This window comes from Eptatretus burgeri, chromosome 7 (genome assembly GCF_056783735.1).
Source record: "Eptatretus burgeri isolate ZD-2024b chromosome 7, Ebu_testis_v1, whole genome shotgun sequence".
NCBI lineage: Eukaryota > Metazoa > Chordata > Myxini > Myxiniformes > Myxinidae > Eptatretus > Eptatretus burgeri.
In genome coordinates, this window is record NC_140967.1 from 102,483,325 (window position 1) to 102,505,638 (window position 22,314).

The 22,314-nt window shown below is 45.2% G+C and overlaps 1 protein-coding gene and 1 long non-coding RNA gene across 2 annotated transcripts in view; one reads left to right on the top strand and one right to left on the bottom strand.

Moving 5' to 3' along the window:
- Positions 1 to 5,975: 5,975 nt before the first annotated feature.
- On the bottom strand, positions 5,976 to 19,100 carry LOC147023948 (uncharacterized). The gene is made up of 6 exons (XM_085890016.1): positions 18,256 to 19,100; positions 11,987 to 12,147; positions 7,463 to 9,659; positions 7,242 to 7,322; positions 6,353 to 7,032; positions 5,976 to 6,252 (listed from the first exon to the last, which is right to left on the bottom strand). The coding sequence occupies exons 1-3, from the start codon at positions 18,373 to 18,375 to the stop codon at positions 9,107 to 9,109; spliced, it is 834 nt and encodes a 277-aa protein (XP_085746142.1). The 5' UTR covers positions 18,376 to 19,100; the 3' UTR covers positions 5,976 to 6,252; positions 6,353 to 7,032; positions 7,242 to 7,322; positions 7,463 to 9,106.
- LOC147023949 (uncharacterized) overlaps positions 13,853 to 22,314 on the top strand; it is a 57,143-nt gene continuing 48,681 nt past the window's right edge. Inside the window, exon 1 of the long non-coding RNA XR_015060486.1 lies at positions 13,853 to 15,003. This is a non-coding gene — a long non-coding RNA (uncharacterized LOC147023949). The remainder of the gene's footprint in view (positions 15,004 to 22,314) is intronic.

Consider the following 22,314-nt stretch of genomic DNA (forward strand, 5'->3'; position numbering starts at 1 on the left):
CTGCCAACTTGACGTGGAGCTTCCCTGGGAATCCACACCGCATCGTCGCAGATCGAAGCCTCACTTCAAAGCCACTGGATACGAACCAGTTTATGGAAATAATGAAACAGGTGATGGAACGTTTGGAACTCGGACAAAGACAAAAATGAGCATTGAAATGAAGGAGGAGATGAAGGCAGGTCAGAAGGACATGGAGGTGGAGTTGAGGTGCAGGTAAAGGAGTGATATGCAACGGATGGATCGGAGGATGGCAGACGAGATCAAGGTAATGTGGGAGGAAATGAACGAGGAAAGGAGAAAGAACGAGGCCTGCGTGAGGGACGCACAGCGTGAAATGGCGGCTGGTCAGGCCAAGGGCAACTTAGGGGAAACCCTGGGGCCAGCGCCATGACGGGTAACGGGAGAGCAGGCTTGAGGGAGAACGTACAAAGCCGGAACACGAGTCAGTTGGCAATTTATTTATGGAGCCGGATCGTGAGAATATATTTACAAACAAAACAAACAACAGAAATGGGAAGAGAGGAGATTGGGGCACGTGCGGTGAGGGATTCGTGCAGGGAACGCGTGACCCCACAGGGATGCACACACTTCGTGCCGGCGGGAGCTGTTGGAGTTCCCTGATCAGGAGGTGGAGTCGGCAATTGCCTAAGACAAGTACGTACTGCCCAACGGTACAGGTGGTGAACATGGGGTTCATGAGGAACCTCTCCATGGGGGGTGTGTGTGTTTTGTTTCTGTGTGTGAGGAGAGAGGCACGTGTGCATTGTGAAAGTCCTGCCGGTGCGCCATCCGAACTCACACCTGAGCCGGCGGCACGGGGTCGAGGTGGTGGAGCACGGGTCGAGGTGCGGTCGTCCAGCGAGCCGGATGCCGAATCCGTAATTCGAGGCCGGAGACGGAGACGAGCCGCCCATCGGAGGGGGATTTTGCAGAGGGCGCTGCATGTTCTGGAGCATGCATGGCTGCCGCCCATTGCAGAGACAGAGTGATTGTAAATACACCTGTCAGGTGTTGTACTCGAACCTGGCGGTGAAAAAGAGAAAACGCTGCCAGTTGGGTGCGTTTCACCGCCCCGGTAATCACTCTCAGAGAGGGACGGGGAAACAAGGTAAATTTGGGGGTCAACAGGATCCCATGTGAGCCTTGGAGGAAAGGAGGCTGGGGGGTTAGAAAAATCCCTGCGGTGTTCCCGCTCTAATTGGGGGATGAGCGGTGAGCACCGTGCACTGCAGGCTCCGGGGTCACGTGGGACCCGTGTTGTGTACACAAACACCGTGGAGCGTGCGAGGATGTGCCGTGCTTGGAAGCCAGCGTGATGCGTGGTGCATGGCATGTGCCGTGCGTGGGCCGTGCTGAAAGCACGTCCGAGGTGGACGTGTCCACTGCGGTTGCGGAGTGGGGGCTCACGGAACGTATCCCCCGGAAAAGGCACCGCAGGAGGTTCGCGGCACGAGTGACAAGGAATGAAAGAGAAACTGAACAACAACAACAAAACAAAACAAAGGCAGAGAGGGTGAGGGAGAGAAAAACTAATAACCTGGAAAGGAAGGAGTGTACCTTGGGAGAGTTGGGGGAGAAAAAGAGATCTGTGTAGGAGAGGATGACCTGAGGTTGTGGTGAACCGCTGTCTTGAAGCCTTGAAGGAAAGGATGGGATTGAACCGATTGAGGAAGTTGGTTGGCCAGCACATGAGAGAAAACAGGATGAAATGAGTGGAGGTGAGAAGTGAACCTGAATTTTGGATGTTTTACCAGAATTGGGTTACTGGAAGAAAACTGCACCCTTCAGAAACCTGAGGGGGACAGGGCAAGAAGAAAAGAGCGGAGGGTGCAAGACCAAAAAGAGGCAGTATAAGACAGAGAGGACACCAACCTGTCTGGGATGTGAAAGAAAGTGAGGTCCCAGAGACTCGAGCTTCCCATTGCCAGAGATTCCAATGATTTTTTGAGGGGTCATGGTTTCCACAGCTTAATAAGTAGCACTCGGTATGAAACAGATGCATCATTTCCAAATGGGAGAGCAGTACTCCAATACTCCATAAAACGCACCTCCATGAGAGTACCTCCTATGCAGTCCACCTGATAGTGGTGCTCCTTGGGTTAAGATGAGGTGGTCCCTTCAGGTGGGTGACTGGGAATGTCCTATCCCGAAGAGAGGATGATTACATGTCTGTTATGATCTGAGTTCAAACGCTTTGAACATCGGTATTGCAGCACTCTCTGAGGTTCAGAGACTGGATCATGGTAGAGATCATGGCAGCTGGTTCCACCTACGATTGGTCTGGTCACTCTGATTGTTACCATGCCCAAGGAGTTGCTGCAGCTGTGTCCAATCAAGCTGACTCCAATGATAATTGAGGTAACTCCGGTCAAAGAGCGTATTATGAGACTCAGGTTTCATCACTACTTGGTTGTACAGTTGCCCTGGTCTCTTTGGATGTTCGAACTGAGTGCACGTGATCTCACTGTGCTGGAATGCTCGAAGGATGCCCATTCGACGTCACGCTTTGTGTCTGTGGTTTGATCAGTGCTCCAGGCAGAGATACTCGTCTCGTCTTGGGGGATTTCAATGAATCGACTGGAACTGAAAGGGATGGTTAAGAGACGCATTATGTTGGTCCGTTTGTTTCTGGAACTGGGAACCAGGAATAGCACGGAGTTCTTTGACTTTGCAAGAACTCATGGAGATTAGGGAGTGGCTGGTTCATGGTTTCAGCACCCACAGGCTCATCGCATGGACTTGGTATTCCAACGCTGGTGGTGTGCCAAAGGGAGATTGACAATGTGATCATTGATGGTCCCTGGATGATGATCCAGAACTACAGGAGTCTTCTGGAGTGCTCAGTTCCTCAACACTGACAACAGGCTTGTGGTAGCAACTCTGAAGTTGCACCTCAAATCCGGGAGAATGGAACCATCCCAGCCTCGGCTGGGTGTTGGCAAGCTCAATAAAGAGAGGGTCACTGAAGAGTTTGAGAACAGGCTGAGTGGGGATTTGGGGGGGTCTGGGTGCTTTGGGGAATCCTGAGGAGTTGCGGAGTGCCTTCAAGATTACCATACTTGATGTTGCCGGTGGATTTCTTGGAACTCACCTGAAGGTGAAGAAGAATATTGTGTCTCATCGGACAGTGGAGACCATTGACCAGTCGCAGGGCCAGGCTTAATGGCAGAGATGAGCTGTTAAGGGAGTTGATGTATAAAACTGTACGCATGCTGAGGGTGGACAAGGAGACCTATATGTGACAGAGTATAGCATCACCTGTGGACAGGTGATTCTTGTCCTGCTTACAGGATAATTCGCGTTTCACGTTCCTCCAAGCCCATCCCTCGGTGTACTGCAGTTCGAGCAGAGGGTGGTGGGCTCTTGACAGAGGATTCTGAAGTGAACACCCGCTGGGCCGGTTGCTTGCTTTGAGCGGCTGTACCAGGCTGATCCCCCAGCTGTTGAGTTGGATGTTGGTGATGTTATTATCCCTGTTGCTGACCCTCCAATCAACTGTGGTCTACCTTCGTTTGTGGAAACACAGGCTGTGCTGAACCGGTTCAAATGGGGTAAATTGCCTGGAGCTCTTTGGCATCCATGTTGAACTTCTCAAGGCTGGTGGAAAATGCTGTACTCATGTCGTTACGCAAAGCCCTGTGCTCTGTCTGGACACACAGGCATCAACCCAACTGACTGAAGTGGGTTCTGCTGCCCTCTCTGAAAGGAGGTGATCGTCATGACTGCAACAACCACGAGGGGTGACACTGCTCTCAGTAACGGGCAAGCTCTTTGCCTGGATAATTCTTGATAGGGTTCTCCACCATCTGCTTGAGCACCATCACCCAGAGCAGTCAGGCTTTGCACCAAAGAGATCAACGATTGACCGTATCCTTGCCATTTTTGTCCTCACCAAACATCGACGAGAGTTTCGGCAGGGGCTGCTTGCAGCCTGTGTTGATCTCTGTGAAGCGTTTAATCCAGTGAATCAGGATTCCTCCTGGAGGATTCTTGGTCTTCATGGGTGCCACCAAAACTTCTCTGATTTCTGATCGACACTCTGGTACTGAGAGTTCTGTGAGATGTGGTGATACCATCTCTGACTTGTTTCCAGTTGTTACTGGAGTTCATCAGGGGTGTGTACTGGACCCCACACTTTTCAGCGCTTGCGTGGATGAGATTTTACGAAGGATGTTGGAGAGATCAAGCTGCAGTGCATTGTTTGGGAATGTCAAGATCTCTGACCTTGATTTCGCAGATGATGCATTCATCTTTACTGAGACTAGAGATATCATTTTGGGGGCTCTCGAGGTGCTGAATGAGGAGTTGGAGCTGCTGGGATTGCGGGTTCCCTGGGTCAAAACTAAGATCCAGGCTTTCAATGACATCTTCGATGCTGCTATCTTGTCTGTTCCTGTTTGTGGTGAGGATGTTGAGATCACGGAGAGATTCACCTACCTCGGCAGTGATATTCATGTCTCTGCCAGCTGTGAGCCAGAGGTCAATCGATGTCTGGGTCGGGCCTGGGGAGTCATGGATTCACTGTATCATGGTGTGTGGCAATGCCAGTACCTGTACGGGAGGATGGAAGTCTGAGTCTCCAGTTCCTTGGTGCTTCCAGTGTGGCTCTACAGATGCGCAAGTTGGACCCCGACCAGGCGTGCAGGAGAGATGTATACTCATTTTGTTTGGTACCGGGTCTCTTTGGAGAATTCTTGGCTATCGCTGGTCTGACGTTGTGTCCAGCGAGCGGTTGCTGAGAGAGACTCAAATGAGATTTGTTACCTGCATAATCCGTGATCGTCAGCTGCAGCTGTATGGACATGTGACTCGTTTTCTTGACGCTGATCCTGCTCACCAGATTCTCTCAGCGAAGGAGCCTCGTCAGTGGAGGAGGCCAATAGGCTGACCACGTTCCTCGTGGTTGCAGCAGATTGATCAACATGTCAAGATGATGGGGCTGGGCCAGACATTTGACTGGGGGATGGCCTGATGGAGGTCCCTGGAGTACCAGCAGAAAGTGGATGCAGCAACATGCTGTTTTGGTGCATACTCCCATCCCTGACCTGATCTGGGTGATGAAGATTGTGGTCAAGTTCGTGTGTGTAGTTTTGGAGAAGTTCCAAGTGTTTACATATAGCCTAACTGACTCATGGACACCACATAATGGTTTTTCCTCACCTGGACAATTTTTGTTCCAGGTGAGCTAAAAATGGCTGGCATAATCTCCACCAAATATTACAAACGACCTGGAGTACCTCGGGTAAAGTGATGACAGACCCCCCCCCCACCCCCTTCATTCGCGAAGAGGGGGAGGAGCTGCAGGGTGATTTCCAATTTTATGTTCGAACAAATCCACACCAAAAATAAAAAATGTCATGGTTGCTCACCGAAGGAGAAGAAAAAGAGGTGCGATAGAAAGGATCCCTGGTGCGAGGAAGTGAAGAGAGTGGGTAGTGGGGGGGGGGGGGTTGGGGGTTCACATCTCCCATGGTCGGGGAATTTTAACCTTATTTTTACATGCAGTCACTCCTTTGTGAGAAATTAAAGTCGAATAATCATGATAATGTCTTGATTTGAGTTTTGCACTGCAGAGGAAAAAAGTACTCACGATTTAAAATAATTCATAAGAAAGTGGGTGTTTCAGGAGGTGTTGTACATTGCAAAGCTTTGGGGTTTTTGGCCTCTTGGTGGTTACCTTTTCATTGCTACCTTACCCCACATCCCAATATTCACCTCATCGTGGCCTTGAGTCTCAAAACGGCCTTCAAGGCCAACATACCTTCACTTCAAACCTTGTCGAGATTCTAATGTGAGTACCCCCTAAATTTGGCGTCTCTTGGTGCTTCGGTTCGTGAGTGAAAGAACAACAAACAGTTGAAATTTTTTCAAGATTTGTAATCCCCACCGAGCCATTTTCATAATACATATTTTGGACACCATTCCTTTGACTTGTACATGATATGATTTGAAAGGAGAAGAGATTTTAGGTTAACTTTATTCACAGGAATTAAAAATAACAAAATTCACAATCAAAAAACTCATCAAGGTGGAACTCGTACACTGGGTTATCGAGGTACAACTCGCACACTGGGTTATCCAGGTACAACTCGTACACTGGGTTATCGAGGTACAACTCATACATTGGGTCATGAACGTGGAACTCGTACACTGGGTTATCGAGGTACAACTCATACATTGGGTCATGAAGGTGGAACTCGTACACTGGGTCATCAACGTGGAACTCCTCCACTGGGTCTGAGCTGAAGGATGCTAGGAGAACAAAAAAGGTGAAAGACAATGTTGGAGTGTAAATGTGTTTGTACAGTGATGAAGTACAGTGATTAAATCAGGTCATGGAAGGTTTAAGTACCTGTACTTCTGGAGACTGATGTTTATTTTTTTAAATCTTGGATCATCTGTCTGCAAGAGTCTGATATTTCATCCTACATTCCTGGAGCTTGTACGACGGAGTGATGATTGATCCACTGCCAAATATCACATCTTCTTTTCCAGTGGCCGTTACTGAAACGTCTTCCTCCACACACACATCAACAAAAGGAAGTGAAAATCCCTCAATAGCATTGTCATCATCATCTCCATCATTATCATACCTTCCAACACAATCCTGGAAATATTATATCCGATCAATTGTTTTCTGCATCTCAGTTAAATTCTCTTCTTTCTTTAATCTTCAATTTCACGTTTTTATTTTCTTCATCACAAACTCCCACTGGATTTTTCAAACAATTAATTTTAATGATCATCCAGGTGTACGCCATGACTTTGATACGGATACATTAACACTCATGCCAGACTTCTACCAACTGGAAGATTTGTTTGCTGCTTTTCTGGATTCGAGTTCAGCAAAATATTTGTTTGTCCTCAACACTTCTGAGGCACAGACAAAATGGGACATGATGCACATGAAGAACATGTAATTTCGACAAAGTTTGGAATAATTCGTGATGTAAGACAAGAATTTTGGCAACTTACGTTCCAACCGCTGGGAAGATTTCAGGTGAGCAGGAAGGAGCACCACTTCTGAGGGGTCTTTGGAAAAAAAACAACCGAAATATGAAAGATTAAATACATTGACATCTTCATCAGTTTGATAACTTGTTCAGAAAAGGCCACAGAAGGAAATGCATGGATGGAACAGGTAATCGATGAAAAGGTGAATCAGGTGATCTCATCCAACCGAAGGGAGTTAAAGTTCTTGTTTTATATTCTGCATGAGGATGACCATGTTAATAAGTTACCTTCCCACGAAAAGTATCATTACAATTATCTCCACAATTAAGGATATTCTTCTTCATCGAAGGAAGTATTCACAGGAATGTCTGTGAAAGACAAAGTGACAAAATTTATTTCAACTTCATGTTTTGCTCTTGGGGTTGGTTGTGTTTTTGATCTTGCGGTTGGTTGTGTTTGCACCCAGTGTGTTCACCCCACCTGTCAAAAGGTAATGAAAAGTTCTTACCTGTTGAAGGTCTTGCATGGCACATGGCTTCTGTTGTTGCTGTCCGTCATCACGGTGAGGTTTCCGTTCAGGAGGTAGCCAATGAACAATGTAAGTCGGTGATGAATTCCTTTTCATCAACAATAAGACCCCACCATGGTTTTCTGCAGCTTTGGTGCCTTCAGGATAAAAGTTCAGGTTCCTGTTCTTATTACATGTAAAATATCCATCAGGAGTGAAATTCTGTCATTGTCTGTACTTTCAAAAAAGGTTTTGGTTTCGGCTCCGATGTGATCTCAGGTACAATCACTTGTTTGGAAGAGACTGTGCGTTGAAGGAAATTGTTTTCAACAGAATATACTCTGTCTTTCTTTTAAAGTGTGCAGCAAGAGGAGACTGTATTATGTGAGATGGGAGATGAGGAGGAATGGTCGTGATTGACGGAGATGAGGAGGGATGGTCGTGATCTTCAGAGATAAGGAGGGATGGTCGTGATCTTCAGAGATGAGGAGGGATGGTCATCATTTACGGAAATGAGGTTCACCCTTGGGCTTCTTCAGGAGGACGACTTTGTCTCCTTTAATGGTGTATCGCCCGTTTGGATCACTTTCTCTCTTTTTGTCAAGATCACTCAGCAGCATCTCCAGTGTTTCTCTTTGGAGCTGAGTGTAGTCTGGAGTGATGAAAATGTTTTTTGTCCAGAGAGATGGATCCTTCAAATTCCGTATCTTTTTATTGTTCGTAAGAACCTGATTCCGATCGGACTCGCATCTGAAAACAACTTTCATGGGTCTGAAGATGTTCTCAACATATCTTCCAATGCGGAAAGTCCGTTCAGGTTTGATCTCCAGGTTCATGGCTTTTATTAATTTTGCCACAGCCTCCTTGTCATGTTCACCTTTTCCCTCCTTCACTCCACGGAACATGAGGTTGTTCTTGCGCCTTTCAATTTCCGCTCGTTCATCCTTGAGAAACTCAGACTGAGAAGAATGGTGGGTCTCCCGTTTGGACGGCAGTCGATGAACATCGTGCTGTTTCTGATGATGTAACTTGTCTGCACATTGAGGCTTCGGTTGTTGTTGTTGGAGGGCAACACTGTACAGTTGTTGCTGCTCCAGCCCGTCATCAATGTGAGGCTTCGGTTCAGTCGTCGGCAGCAAATCAACATTGTCCTGTTTCTGCTGTCGCTGCTCCAGCCCATCATTCGTTCCAAGCACTTCTTCCTCGTTTTTCTCATCAAGCTTTCCTGCATTTTGTACTTTGTTCTCTCTTTCCAAGACCTTCTTCTCCCTTAACTCCACGTTATTTTTCCTATCCCTCATCTCTCGTTCTCTTTCCATTAACATGAACTCTTTCAGTTTCCATCTAATTTCACATTGTTTTTGTTCTTCCCGGTGCTCTCTCTCTCTAAGACGAGTCTCTTCGTCCCATTTAAGCAGCCGGTACTCTCCATCTTTAAACTCCTCTCCTTGTTGGTGCATACGAAGCTGCCGTTTCTTTATCTCCTCATCTTTCCCATTCATGAATACTTCAAACACACCTTGTCGCTCCATCTCCTGTTCTTTACTTATCTGCAGGTATCGCTCCTGCTGCTGCACTCGTTTCTTCCAGTTGTCAATCTCGAACATTCTGTGTTCTACAAACAGCATTTTCTGATCAAGTTCTTTATTTTTGCGTTTTTCCCACATTCGGACTTGGAATCGCTCCTTTGCTCGTGTGGATTCTTCTCTCTTTTCTCATCCTGAGCTCTTCTTCATTTTTCCTCTCCTGTTCATTCATTTTTCTCTGTTCTTCTTCATTTTTCTTCCTCTGCTGTTCCTCCTCTCCTCTCTTCCGGTCCTCTTTCTCCTTTATCCATAATTCTTTTTCCAATTTCCGTTGCACGTCCTTTTCCATCAACTCGTGTTCCATTTTCTGCACAAACTTCTCTCTTTCTAAGAGATTTCTTTCAGTTTCGACCATCAGAGCCTCATATTCCTGAAGTTTTTCTTCCTCTGCTCGTAAAACCTTTTCTTTCTCTTTTTGATATTCCTCTTCCTCTTCTTCTTTGTCACCAATGTTCTGTTTTGCGATGAACTCCATTTTGTCAGTGATTTCCAGAACCTCCTTTCCCTCTCCTTTCTCAATTTCAGGGTGTTCGGTTTCCCGAATCTCCGTTACCAATGGTGGATCATCTTTTGATTCATTTTTCCGTTTCACTTTACATCGACATCGTAAACTGCAACAAAACAAACAAACATTCTCAGTTCAAGGTAAAATAAAGTATGACATCACATGTGAAGTATTGAACACATGGTTTTGTGAAACATAAACAAACATGTTCCACGAGTGTTACAGTTCTGGAGGAAACGGAATGTGGAACATGCAGATATAACTTAAACAATGTCTGAAGGAACGTGTGGAACGATGAATCACACTTGATTATTTGAAGAATCTCATGTAATAGTGGAGGATGTTATGAACTTTAACATTTGTTTTGCGAAAGGAGGAAATTGTGACTTTATTGTAAATTATGTCTGACTTCGCTGGAATTCCATTGGTTACATTTTTTCATGACATCATTTGGTGGACATCTTGGATTTAAAAATATCCATTTCAGAATTACTTTGTCGCACAACTTCGACATTGACCAACAAACTATTCCTTGGAAATCAACACTTAGTTGGTGAGTTTTAGTTTATATTCACAAGAAACTTGTGTCACATGTGTGGGACATTATTCATATCATCACGTACTGGATATAAAAAAAATTAAATGACTTCACTTGTTCATCACAGATTAAGATAATGGTAAATGGACTTTGTAGAATATTCACCATGGATCAAATTATCAAAGAAAGAGCTGCAAGAAAAACTGTCACTCAGTAACTACAAAGAGTTTTGAGGAAACTGTTTGTTAAAATTTAACAAAATACGGAGGCCAATGAGGAACAAGCATTTGATGAATTGGGAAATGTACTGGGTACACATTTAATAATAAAATCAATCTGAATGGAAAGGAAATCATCGTATGGAATCTATCCATGTCTTATCCTTCGTTATTTCAGCCTGATTGTTATTACAAAAACAAAAATCTCATTGTTCTTTCACTTGAATAATCATCAACTTCTCATGTTTCATGAGATGATGGCATCTCCCAAAAAGCTCCCGTTCACCAAACCAACGACAGATTTTAAACTCTTCTTGTATTTCCACACAGGTACTGGTGAAAAGCTTGTTGATACTCAATACAGAACCTTCAAGGAATCAACATTTGAAACTTTTCTCAAGTGTGTCCAGAAAAAGACAGATTATTACAATCCAGAATTTATGTGATTTGGACAAAGGCTGATCGGAATCACAGCAAACGAGCTTCAAGCTAAGAAAGATACTTGAGACAGAGATTGACATTAAAAAACCGAGTCACCTGGATAGAGATGAAAGAAGAAGAAGATACAAACTTGCTGTTGCTTCACAAGACACAACTTCACTGACAGAGGACAACCCAGTGCTTCAGAATCTATTAAGCAGACTCGTTTGAGCAGTACAATGTTTGTCAAATCACAATGTGTATTTTGTCAACCAACCACAGATGAGGAAGAGCCAAAAGTCCATGAAAAACTCCAGAAGGGCCAATTCCTGGTAACATGGGAGAAAACAATCCAAGAAATTGTAAACAACCATGGATATGATGCCTGGAAAGTTCGGCTTGCCGACGTGCTGTCTTCTGGAGATTTACTGTCTCGTGACATTCTGTACCAACACACGTCCCGCTTCACAAAAAAACTGGGAAAAGTATATTCAGCGTCCATGTTGTGAAGCTAAATCACTTGAAATCATCCAGCCTCCAGTGAGTGTTGAATTTACTGCCACAGACAGAGTTCTTCAGTGTTCTACAAGACCACGTTGATGAGGGGCAGTATATCGACATTGCTGAACTGCAGAAGTGCAGATTTTTCATGAATTACAAGACAGAGTTTGTTGGAACTTTCCCAGGATTTTTTGACCTCCAGGTTACTGAATACACAACTATAATTACAAATAGTTTAACCTAATTGAAGGCTTACCAAAGTTATACTCGACCTGTAAATGACCAATGAGGTATTTACACCAAATTTAACTTTGATTAATACAGCAAAAGTGGGTTTGTTCATCACAACCATTTTGAAATCCAAGATGGTCACCATCCATCACTTCAAGAAAATTAAAATTGTGTGTTTTTAACTTCTTGGCATGATAAATGTGGGTATTGCCACGAAAACAGACTTCATATGACATCACAGCCTGAGTTATTATGAAATTTGGTGGAACATGGTGGCCATTTTGAAATCCAAGATGGCCCCAAAATAGTGAATGAAAAACATTGTCACCAATGGATTTTTGACACCTTGTCATCTACTCCAGCAATAAAACAAGATATTCCATATTTGGTAAAATAAAATTCAAGTCCATGTAATCCATCATAACATCAAACACAGTAACCTCGTTTCAAATATCTGACTGATCTTGTTCCCTCGTGGATGAAGACTTGATAAATATTGATGAATAAGTCACTTGTGTTCTTTACCAGTGAATGCAGAGCTTTCTTTTGGGGCTCCCCTTCTTGTTGAACCAACGTGACGGATCAAATGTGATTAAAACATAAAACAAAAGGAAGGAAATCGTGACAAACGTGACGTCGCGAACCACAGACATCCCTCCATCCTCAACAGCATCATTCTGGATAACCTATGGAAATGGACAAGGGCAGGGGAAGGAGGAATGTTTATTTCATTTAAAATTAAAATAAACAATATTTTTTACAATTATTTTGCAAAATCCACAAGTTCATGACAAAACAACAACATGATCTTGAAATTTTTCAGAATACAAACACAATGGGTCATGGAATGTTCGAGAGTTTATCGTTTGTACTCCGCTTACAGAGTGTGGGTTTGCACGAGGATTTGCACAAGAAAAAAAGTACCGTTAGGCAGTACCAGTGGAAGTACAGACCTGCCTCGGTGAATATGAGGTTCAGGTGTTGAAGAAACTGTTGAACTGGGTGATGATGAGAGAGGAGATTCCAAGGACACGGAGGGAAATCATTCTGGGACCATTATTTAATATTCCACTAAGTAGATGTATGTATTTTAGATTGGAAAATACCACCTGTCGCTTTACTGATGGGAATACAATGAGAAGGATGAAAAATTACGGGGAGAGGGGGTGGAGGGGGAGAAAGGAGGGAGAGGAGAGAGAGGAGAGAGAGGAGAGAGAGGAGAGAGAGGAGAGGATAGGAGAGGAGACAGAGACAGAGACAGAGACAGAGACAGAGACAGAGACAGAGACAGAGACAGAGACAGAGACAGAGACAGAGACAGAGACAGACAGGGGTATGGGAGGAGGGTGGATGGAACAGAGAGAGGGGTCGGGGAAGTCAGCAGAGAGAAGATGTCTTTGATTTACGGGCAAAACAAACACTAGCACGCACGCACACACACACACACACACACACACACACACACACACTGACAAACACACACACACACACACACAAACACAGACACACACACACATACACACACACACACACACACACACACACACACACACACACACACACACACACACACACGATTGGCCATTATCGCCAATTTTACTGTAATCGGTTGATTGAAGTTCGTGTGATGACCGACTACATCACGTCCGGTATACAAACCCCAAACCTTGAGGAGTTTTGAGCCTTGTTTGGGGAATTTAAATAAACAAATTATATAAACAATGTTACATTCTCGACGTTTCAAGATGATGACTTTACTTGTGATGTTTTAAAAAGTAAAGTCGGCTCCATGGATGTAAATCTGTGTATTCACTTTGTGTTCCCTTTTCTGTCACGTGGTGTTTCTTGTCACCAATCACTTGGTGAATTGAACTAAAACTCGAAATTCAATGGTAAATAATACTATCGATGGTTCCAAGTCCGAATTCGACAGTACAACACATCATGCTCTGAATGGTCTAAATTGATGAAGCAACACCCCCCTCACGCACACACCCTCACTCACACACCCTCACTCACACATCCCTCACTCACACACCCTCACTCACACACCAACCCCTCATTTTAAATCCTCCGTCCGGACCTGATTTACCAAACTACAAAGAAAGTAACTCCCATGGTGTTTTGTACCTTCCCCGAGTACAATACATTGTTATTTCTCACAATCCCCCCTTACCTGTTGTAATGGACGGGACGTTCCACTTCCGAGGACGGTGAACACGAACAGCGCGATGGGAAAAAACATGGCTGCTGCACGGCTATCCACGAACTGAAGATGTAACGATACCGCTCTGTCTTTGGAGTTCTCTATTGTCGGAATTGTCATTATGACGTCACAATGGACTGTGACCACGCCCCTTCCCCTCGTTTATATTGTTTTTCAACGCTCAGAACACCTCGACTCTTTCATCCAATCATTTAATAATCCAAAAATAGATATGGTGTCTTTTTCCGAATTGTAATTTATAAAAAAGGTTCTTTTGTGATAAAAGTCGAAATTTTATAATTATATATATTTTTGTTCTGATTAATCTCTTCCGGTGAAAACCACGTGATCCAAGGTTGATGAACAACACGAATCCTTCATGTTTAAAATCTTTTCCACCAATGAGAACAGGATTTAAAACGTTCGTTGTGATCAGTTGGGATTCTGATTACAAACATCGTACAACACACGTGTGGTTATTTAATTTATGTTATTCATGATAAACCTTGTTATAAAGGAGTTTACACACTGACTAATGGTTCACCTCGTTATTAGTATATATCCCTTTGGCAGTTGTGTAAATGAACATTCATGTTTGTGTGTGGACGTGCGTACGTAATAAATAGATAACCTTTTATATAATCACACCCAACCACCTCGTTCTCTCAACACATCCACGACCCCAGGTGGACCCAGGTGATGTTTCCCCCAAGTTTGTTGTCTGTGTAATCGAACAATAGTAAATAAGTATCACGTTGTTCGGAAGAGAGAGATCGACTCCGTGTGGAGGGACAGCTCGGGGAAAGATGGCGGCCTCGTCACATGATCACAAAATGATCCGTTTAAAACCACCATGGGGTTCATGAACTCGAGTGTGGGGATTATTCTCTCCCCGGTTGGTGAAGGACGAACGATTGATCCGAGTTGAGCCGCTGAACATTTAAAATGGCGTCCGACATGGTGAGTGGAAGAGAGTCGTTTGTTGTCGTCCTGGTTGTTTAACTAAATAAACAAAATCCACTTCGTTCAATAGTTCTGGTAATGGTGAACTAAATTAATTATTAAATATTGACGTGTTGAGTGTCTCGTGGATGGAGATGTGGAAATACTCTGAAAATGTGGATGTGGAAAATGAAATAGATGTGGAAATTAGCAAAATAATTAATGAGTGAAAAAGAAATTAATGAACCACGACACGTCTTCAAAAACCTTCCCGTTTATTAATTAATACTCTGTTAGGTTCTTCTTCTTCATCATCCCCGTTGCTCCAGTGATCACCAGGACAATTATGGATCTTCAACTTCCAGGATATTTTCACTTCATCACTGAGATCTTGGTATTTGGTCATTTTCTTGATTTCCTCGTTGCTTCGGCCAAAATCACTGAGAAATGACGTGTGTGTTTGTGTGTGTCTGTGTGTGTGTGTGTGTGTGTGTGTGTGTGTGTGTGTGTGTGTGTGTGTGTGTGTGTGTGTTGTGTATGTATGGTGTGTGTGTGTGTGTGTGTGTGTGTGTGTGTGTGTGTGTGTGTGTGTGTGGTGTTTGTGTGTGTGTGTGTGTGTGTGTGTGTGTGGTCAGACATGAAGTATAACATATCATTCTTTTCCTCACCCCACCTATTTTTTTACCCTCTCTCTCTCTTTCATGAAATGCAACACTCTCCTCCCACACCTCGGTCTCTCCCTCACACCTCCCCTCCTCCTACTGCGATGAATGGCAACATTTGCTGAGGTGTCAATCTCCCCCCACCCCTTCCTCGCTCTTCCCTCCTTCCTCTCCCCCTCCGAACTTCCCCAACCCTCCTTGCTCCTCCTCTCTATCCCTGCCCCCTCCTCACACCCCTCCCCCCCATCCACGATGAAGAGCAACATTTGCTGAGGCATCAATATCACCCCCCCACCCCCTTCCGAGCTCTTCCCTCCTGAGAATAGTCTGAGAGTTTTTGAGAAAGTAAAAAATCTGCTTTTGAAAAGGAGAAGGTCATAAATGTTTGTGAAGACATGAGAAGGTAAAGAGTTCGAGTTCGGCAGTGGAGGGGAAGAAACAAACATCGTCACGTCCCATCCTTGAATTGCCAATGGTCACACAATAATCATGTGATGTTGTGGCTTGTCGAGTATTCCTTGGTATCGCTTATGGTGGAGGTACACAAGCAGCAAGTTCTTGTGAGCAGAAATCGAAGTAGAGATGTTGAACCATCAACAATTACGGGGATAGAGCGGGTGGAGAGAAAGCTCGAGATGGGAGAGCAGAGAGAAGGAGGAAAGCTGAAAGAGGGAAGATTGGATCTCAAACCCCGATGCCAAACTCGTTCACACGCTTTTGAGATATCAAGCCCAACAACAAAGGATTCCCCAAAGTCTCTCCGAGAAGAGGCCCAGATATTCATAATGTCAGAAAGGACATCACCTGTAGATCTTGCCTTGTGAAAGCCGAATTGACGGTCAGATAGAAGACTGTGATATTCAAGATGATTGAGAAAATGGGAATTGAGAAGATATTCAAAGACTTTGGAAACGGTGGAAATCAGAGCAATCGGACGGGAGTTAGGAGGGTTTGAACGATCACCCTTCTTTAACATCGGCTGTACTTAGGTATGTTCTTAGGTAAGAGGTAAAGTTTGGGTTTTTATCAAAAACGAAACAAACGAGCAAGCACGGGTGAAAGTTCTAAAGTACGTTCCTTCAAGACACGGGGAGGAATGCCATCTTGCCCGTAGGCCGAGCTTATGTCCAGAAAGAGGAGTATTTTTTGACTGCATGAAAAGAGATTACATGGAGGGATATAGGATTGGTGAGGGAAGCATCAGAGGGAGATGGATTGTTGGAATCATCCAGTGTGGAGTTGGAGGAGAAAAGAGAACCAAAAAGAGTTGCTTTGTCAGTCGAAGAGACAGTGATAATATCATCGGAACAGAAAAGCGAAGGAAAGGCAGAGCTGCAGAAGTTGTTGGAGATACTTTTTGCGAAGGACCAGAAAGATCTATTAGTGGAAGAGGATGAGAGGATGTCACCTTTCTTTTGATTAAAGGAATGCTTCACCTCACGTATTGTTGTGGTTCCGGGTTTCGGTGGTGATAATGACCACAAGACAGAGCAGTTGGGCCGTCTCTCACCGAACACCCGGAATTGAAGGTCGTAACCCTTGGATAACTCCAAAGGTCACGGGCCCCTTCGCAGATCGTGGACGCCAATATCTACGGCGTGGTGTCGGGTGAATTGTCTCGATCTCCAATACCCCCAAAAAAACCATGCAGTCTCGCTACCGGGAAACCACACCCTCGGCGGGCTCTGTCGCACAGGGTCGCTGTTGCGTCCTTGGTCCAGTGTAACCGAGCGAAGTTACCAGAGCCGCGCCGGTCCCAATGACAACTTACGGCACCAACGGCCTGACTATTCCTCAAGCCCGAACCATGCTAGGCCAATGAAAGAAAACCAAAAACGGACTGGAACATTTAACACGGGGGTTTATTTATAAGCAATAATCCTGGAGGGAAGCACACAAAGAGCTATCGAAATGTGCAGGCAATTTACAATGAACAAGGAAAAAGCACTTAACAATTCTACTTACAGGACGGCACCACACACACACACACACGCACACACACACACACACACACACACACACACACACACACACACACACACACACACACACACACACACACACACACACACACACGCACACACACACACACACACACACACACACACACTAAATAACTGGACCAGTTGGGCACCTTTCCGCCTTGTGCGGTCACACCGACTCCAAACCACCACGGTGGGCCTCAAACCCACGACCTGAAGTCCACGGCCTACGATCGAGACCAAGCCACCACGACGGCAGGCCGCTCGAACCATGACCACCACTGTTCGGTCACCACCACCACAGTAAGCCACCGCAAAGCAGCGCAGACCGCTCCAACCATGACCACCACTGTCTGACGTCCTCTCGTATTTTCCTACCACACCTCTTGAGCGATTTCTTCTTTCCCACTCGCCTCCCGATTGGATGAGTGGTTGTCGGGTGACTCGTGGCCACCCCTCATTGGTCGGGCCGAATACTCCATCTGGCGAAGGCGGAGCCAGCCCTGAGGTGATGAGCTTCCTGATTGGACAAGGGGTGGTCCGGTGGGAGGGGCGACGACCACCCTCCCCCCGTGCGTGTCTGAGAACCCAGACGGAACAACCAGGGAGCACCCTATTCTCCATTCACCTTTGTGGTGGGGAGGGGCGATCTCGGGTTGGCTGTCGGGCCGGCCGCCGTTGATTGGACGAGCTCACGGTGGGCGGAGGGAACCTCACCCCTGTACGTGACATGCTGCACATGGGCGATGGATGGCGATGGTGCGAAAACGAAGGAAGATTGAAGATGAATAAAACCTGACTATAAAAGTAACTCGAAGCGCACACACGAAATTAACCCATCAGACAGAAGGACGGGACCCTGACTATGAACACATACTTATCAAAATAACTGAAATGCGGGGACTACTGTCTGTCTGTGTGCAAATGGCTTCCAGATTCGTAACAATAACACCCTGACCACTCTCGGATGTTATAAACCAAACTAATGTTTAGTTAACCTACCGAACGATGACATTCCTCAGGAAAACCATCCGCACCAGCTGCTGCCAGACAACAGTACCGAATCACGTGGCCCAGCCATGCTTCCTTGCGTTCCATCACATGACTACTGCTGAGAACCATCGGTCGCTGATCATCTCCATGAGACTCTTGTTTGGAACACGATCATGCTGCTTGATGTTGAGTAGGTGTCGCTCGAAAGTTTGGCCGAAGCCATCGAGTCACCTGATGTCAGTTGCCTTCAACGAAAAGGTGTTGGCTCCGCACAGTACGCTGCACATGATCAGTGCCTGAGAAAGCTGTGCCTTTGTTTCCCAGCAGACATGGGTGGAACACAGGTATTTACACTGCCGAAGGGTGGATTTGCCCACACCTCTCCTCATTCGCACCAACTTGCCGTCATCTTGAGTGTGGTTGATCGATACATCCAGGTACTTGAAAAATATGATGTGGGGTATTGATATCAAGCGGGATGTGATCGTTTTATCATCCATTGTTGGCTGCACAACCATGTATTCCTTCTTGTCAGGATGGGTGACTCGCCCACACCCACCTGACGGGTCACCCAGGATAGCAACCATCTCTTCAGCGTCATCACGAGGTCATCGGCGTATCTGATCTCCTTTACGGAGATGACATTTACTTTTGTTGTCCTGAGGTGTGATGTGTGTTCATTCCAGTCCCACATGAATCACTCGGTGTGGAGTCTGAGGAGTAAGAGGGGACAATGGATGGCCTTGTCGCACTCTCACTGGCGTCTCAAACTCGTCCGTCCTCCGGCCTTTCCACCGGAGATGACCATTTGAGTTGATGTGGAGATCCTCAAGCAGTCACATCACATCCTCCTCAATTCCAAACTCCCACAGTTTCCCAAACACTCGTTGTTCCTCCCGCTTACAGCTCCGATGTACATCAGCCTTGATTTGATCCTGACACGGTTTAACAAACCTCCTTTTAGTAACTTTCTCTGCTGCTGTGAGACGCCAGGAGTTCATGTCCTCTGAGTCGTCGATCACATCTGCCGCGTCGTTGCGATGTCACGTGTTTCCCTCAGCCAATCATCTTGATTTCATGACCCTCGGCCATTTTGAATCGGGGGCCTTCGTGAACGGGTGGGCTCTCTCACGTTCCGTTCGCAGTCTTGTGAACCCGGCCCCCGTGTGAACCCCATTTTACTGTTCTATCTTCGCTTCGTCACCCCAAAGGAGTCGCCATCTTGTAAGTTCATATATTTTGGGTGATTGAATTTTTTTTTTTACCAATCGATCGGTGAGGCCTGTGTCGCTATCCTAATGAGGCCTGTGTCGCTATCCTAATGAGGCCTGTGTCGCTATCCTAATGAGGCCTGTGTCGCTATCCTAATGAGGCCTGTGTCGCTATCTAAATTCCAGGATGAGGTTTATTTAGCGACAGTATGTTCTTTATTATACCGAGTGTGTTAATATGTGCAGAACATTATTGCGAGTGTTTGTGTGTTGCCGGTGTTTGTGTCGCTCTCTCGGGTTTCCCGACTCGATGGTCTCGTATGTCCCGGATGTCAATTGAATGAGTAAAATTGAAGAAGAAGAAGAAGAATTTGGTGCTGCAAGCTGGATGATGAACATGCATCACCGTTCGCCGTGCTCACCTGTACGTCTCGTACGTGGAGCTCGGCGGTGCATTGTTGTTTTGTTGCAGTGAATCTGTGTGGATGAAAGGTCTTTGTTAAATGAAGGTACGAATGACACAAGTGAGATCTGTTTAATTGGTGATCTTTGATTACTGCATTGAAAATCGTCCTGCTGTGATCAGCCAAGTTCTAGACGGGGTAATACGAGCATCTCTGAAGGACAAAGAACATATCGTGCACTATGATGTGGAACAAAAATGACTTTCGTAGGATTTTTGTGCCGAAATTGATTTTTTTTTTTTTTTTTTTTTTTGCAGTTTTGTCAACTGCAGGGGATAAATTAACAGAAAAATTTGGTGGTTTAATTTTTTTCCCGTCAACTTTGAGGGTATTTTGGGGGGCCCTTTCGGGGGGTGACCCCCCAAATATTGCTCTGCCTATATCTTCGCTCCTCGACATGTGAGCTTCATAATCTTGGTGTCTCGGATAGGGTTTATGGGGGGCTCTGAGTTCAATTATGATGGTTATGCGGTGATCTGAGGTCAAGGTCACAGGTCCAAGGTCACCACAGGGTCATAAATGGCCTCAAAAGGTCAATCCGCCAAAATAATTGAACTATATTGGGTAATACCACTTCATATGGGTTTTTGTGGGTGAGGAATTCAATGGTGACATTCTTTTTTTTTTAATTGGAGGTCATGATCAGGTTATAAAGGTCATGGTCAAGGTCATTTGGGTAGGTAAAAATATGCTGAAAACAAAATATGGCACATCTCATGATATAACGTGCAAGTATAAAACCTTAATTTTGGCAAAAAATCCAGAGCAATTGCACACTATAACACATCACATTCTTAATCTCATGACCAAAACTATAAACCTGTAAATTTATAAAACCAGAAACCTGTACATTATACATCTTCATCCTCAATATCGTCATGCCTGACATTTTGACATTCGTGGTCATGACATTTGCAAAGCGGCGTGCAGGGGAGGTTGTTTTCTGCACAAGAACAGTTTCGTGCACAGGCAGAGGATTTACAGCCGCATTTGATCAGCTCCAGAACTGCTTGTGGAGCAGGTAGTGCAAGACACTGTAGAGGGAAGATTGCACCATCCTCGAGGACCCAACCGCTGTCTTCCAAACTCGGAAGTTGGGGATGTGTAATGACATAAGCTTTGTTCACCATGCATACAAAGTTTTCCCGTTGAATATGAGGCAGCAGTGTACAGGGGCGGATCTTGGTCTCAGGCAAAAGGGGGGTTTACATTTTTGGCTTTGAGGCAAGGTGGGTGGGTGGCAATATACCCATGCGAGTGCCAACATTGCGAAGCCCATACGAGGGGGGCGCGGTATCCCCTCTCTTTGAGGTGGAGGGCTGGGGCATGCTTCCCTCGGAAATCTTTACATATACAATGTTTTTTCCCGGACTCTTAAGACAATTTGAAAACACATTTAGGATCTTTGAGTCGAACAGTTTCAACCCATAACTTTATTTCAAACACTGAAACGAATCTTTTGTCCAATACAAATATAAACGAGTGGGGGGAGAACTCGGTGGAGTGCAAAACCTCTGCCGCCAATACTGCTAAGTCACTTAAGTGAACCTGATATCCCATTCATTGTAGGTTAAAACGGATCAAACTCTACTGAACCACGATTGAATAAACTAAACGAGATCGATGCGCATGTAGAAATGCCAAAAAAATCGAAATTGTTTTGAAAAAAGTTGCAAAATTTTTTTTTATCTCACAAATTTTTTTGGGGGGGGGTTGGAAATCACTTAAAACATGTAGAAATGCAAAAACAAAAATTAAAATATTTTTCAAAATGGCCGCCATAGCGGCCATATTGGACTTTGGACCAAGTCCAAAATCTAATGGCATGATCCTTGGACCATACCTAATCCCCCCACCAAGTTTCCTCGAAATCCGTCCAGGAGTTTTTCCGTAACACTGTTCACAAACAAACAGACAGGGGTGAAAACAGTAACCTCCGTCCATCTTCGATGGCGGAGGTTAATGACATAATGAACATAATCATAGGTCGGTGGTTAGGGCCACATTGTTGGGATGGAAGTATTTTCAATTTTTAACACAATGGTCACAATGTTCTCAGTCAAATATAATTGATTGGCAGAAAAGTCGCCTTGGTTGTTTCTGGATAAAGCACTGCACTATTTTGGCTGGATCTAGTTGCAGAGTTGCCTGGTAGTGAACAGCCATGAGTGTGAGTCCAGCCAGCCTCTCCTCCCCCATGGTGGACCTTAGATGGGTCTTCACTCTGTGCAATGCTGAAAATGATCGTTCAGCCTCGCAGCGGGAGATTGGAGACGTGCAACCCACAATTATGAGTTGTCTCGCATTGGGGAAGAAGTCTTCATCAGCATGTGCAAGGCAGTCAACGAAGTCCCCAGGGAACTTGGTCTTGTCCTCCTTTTCGCATTATCTCC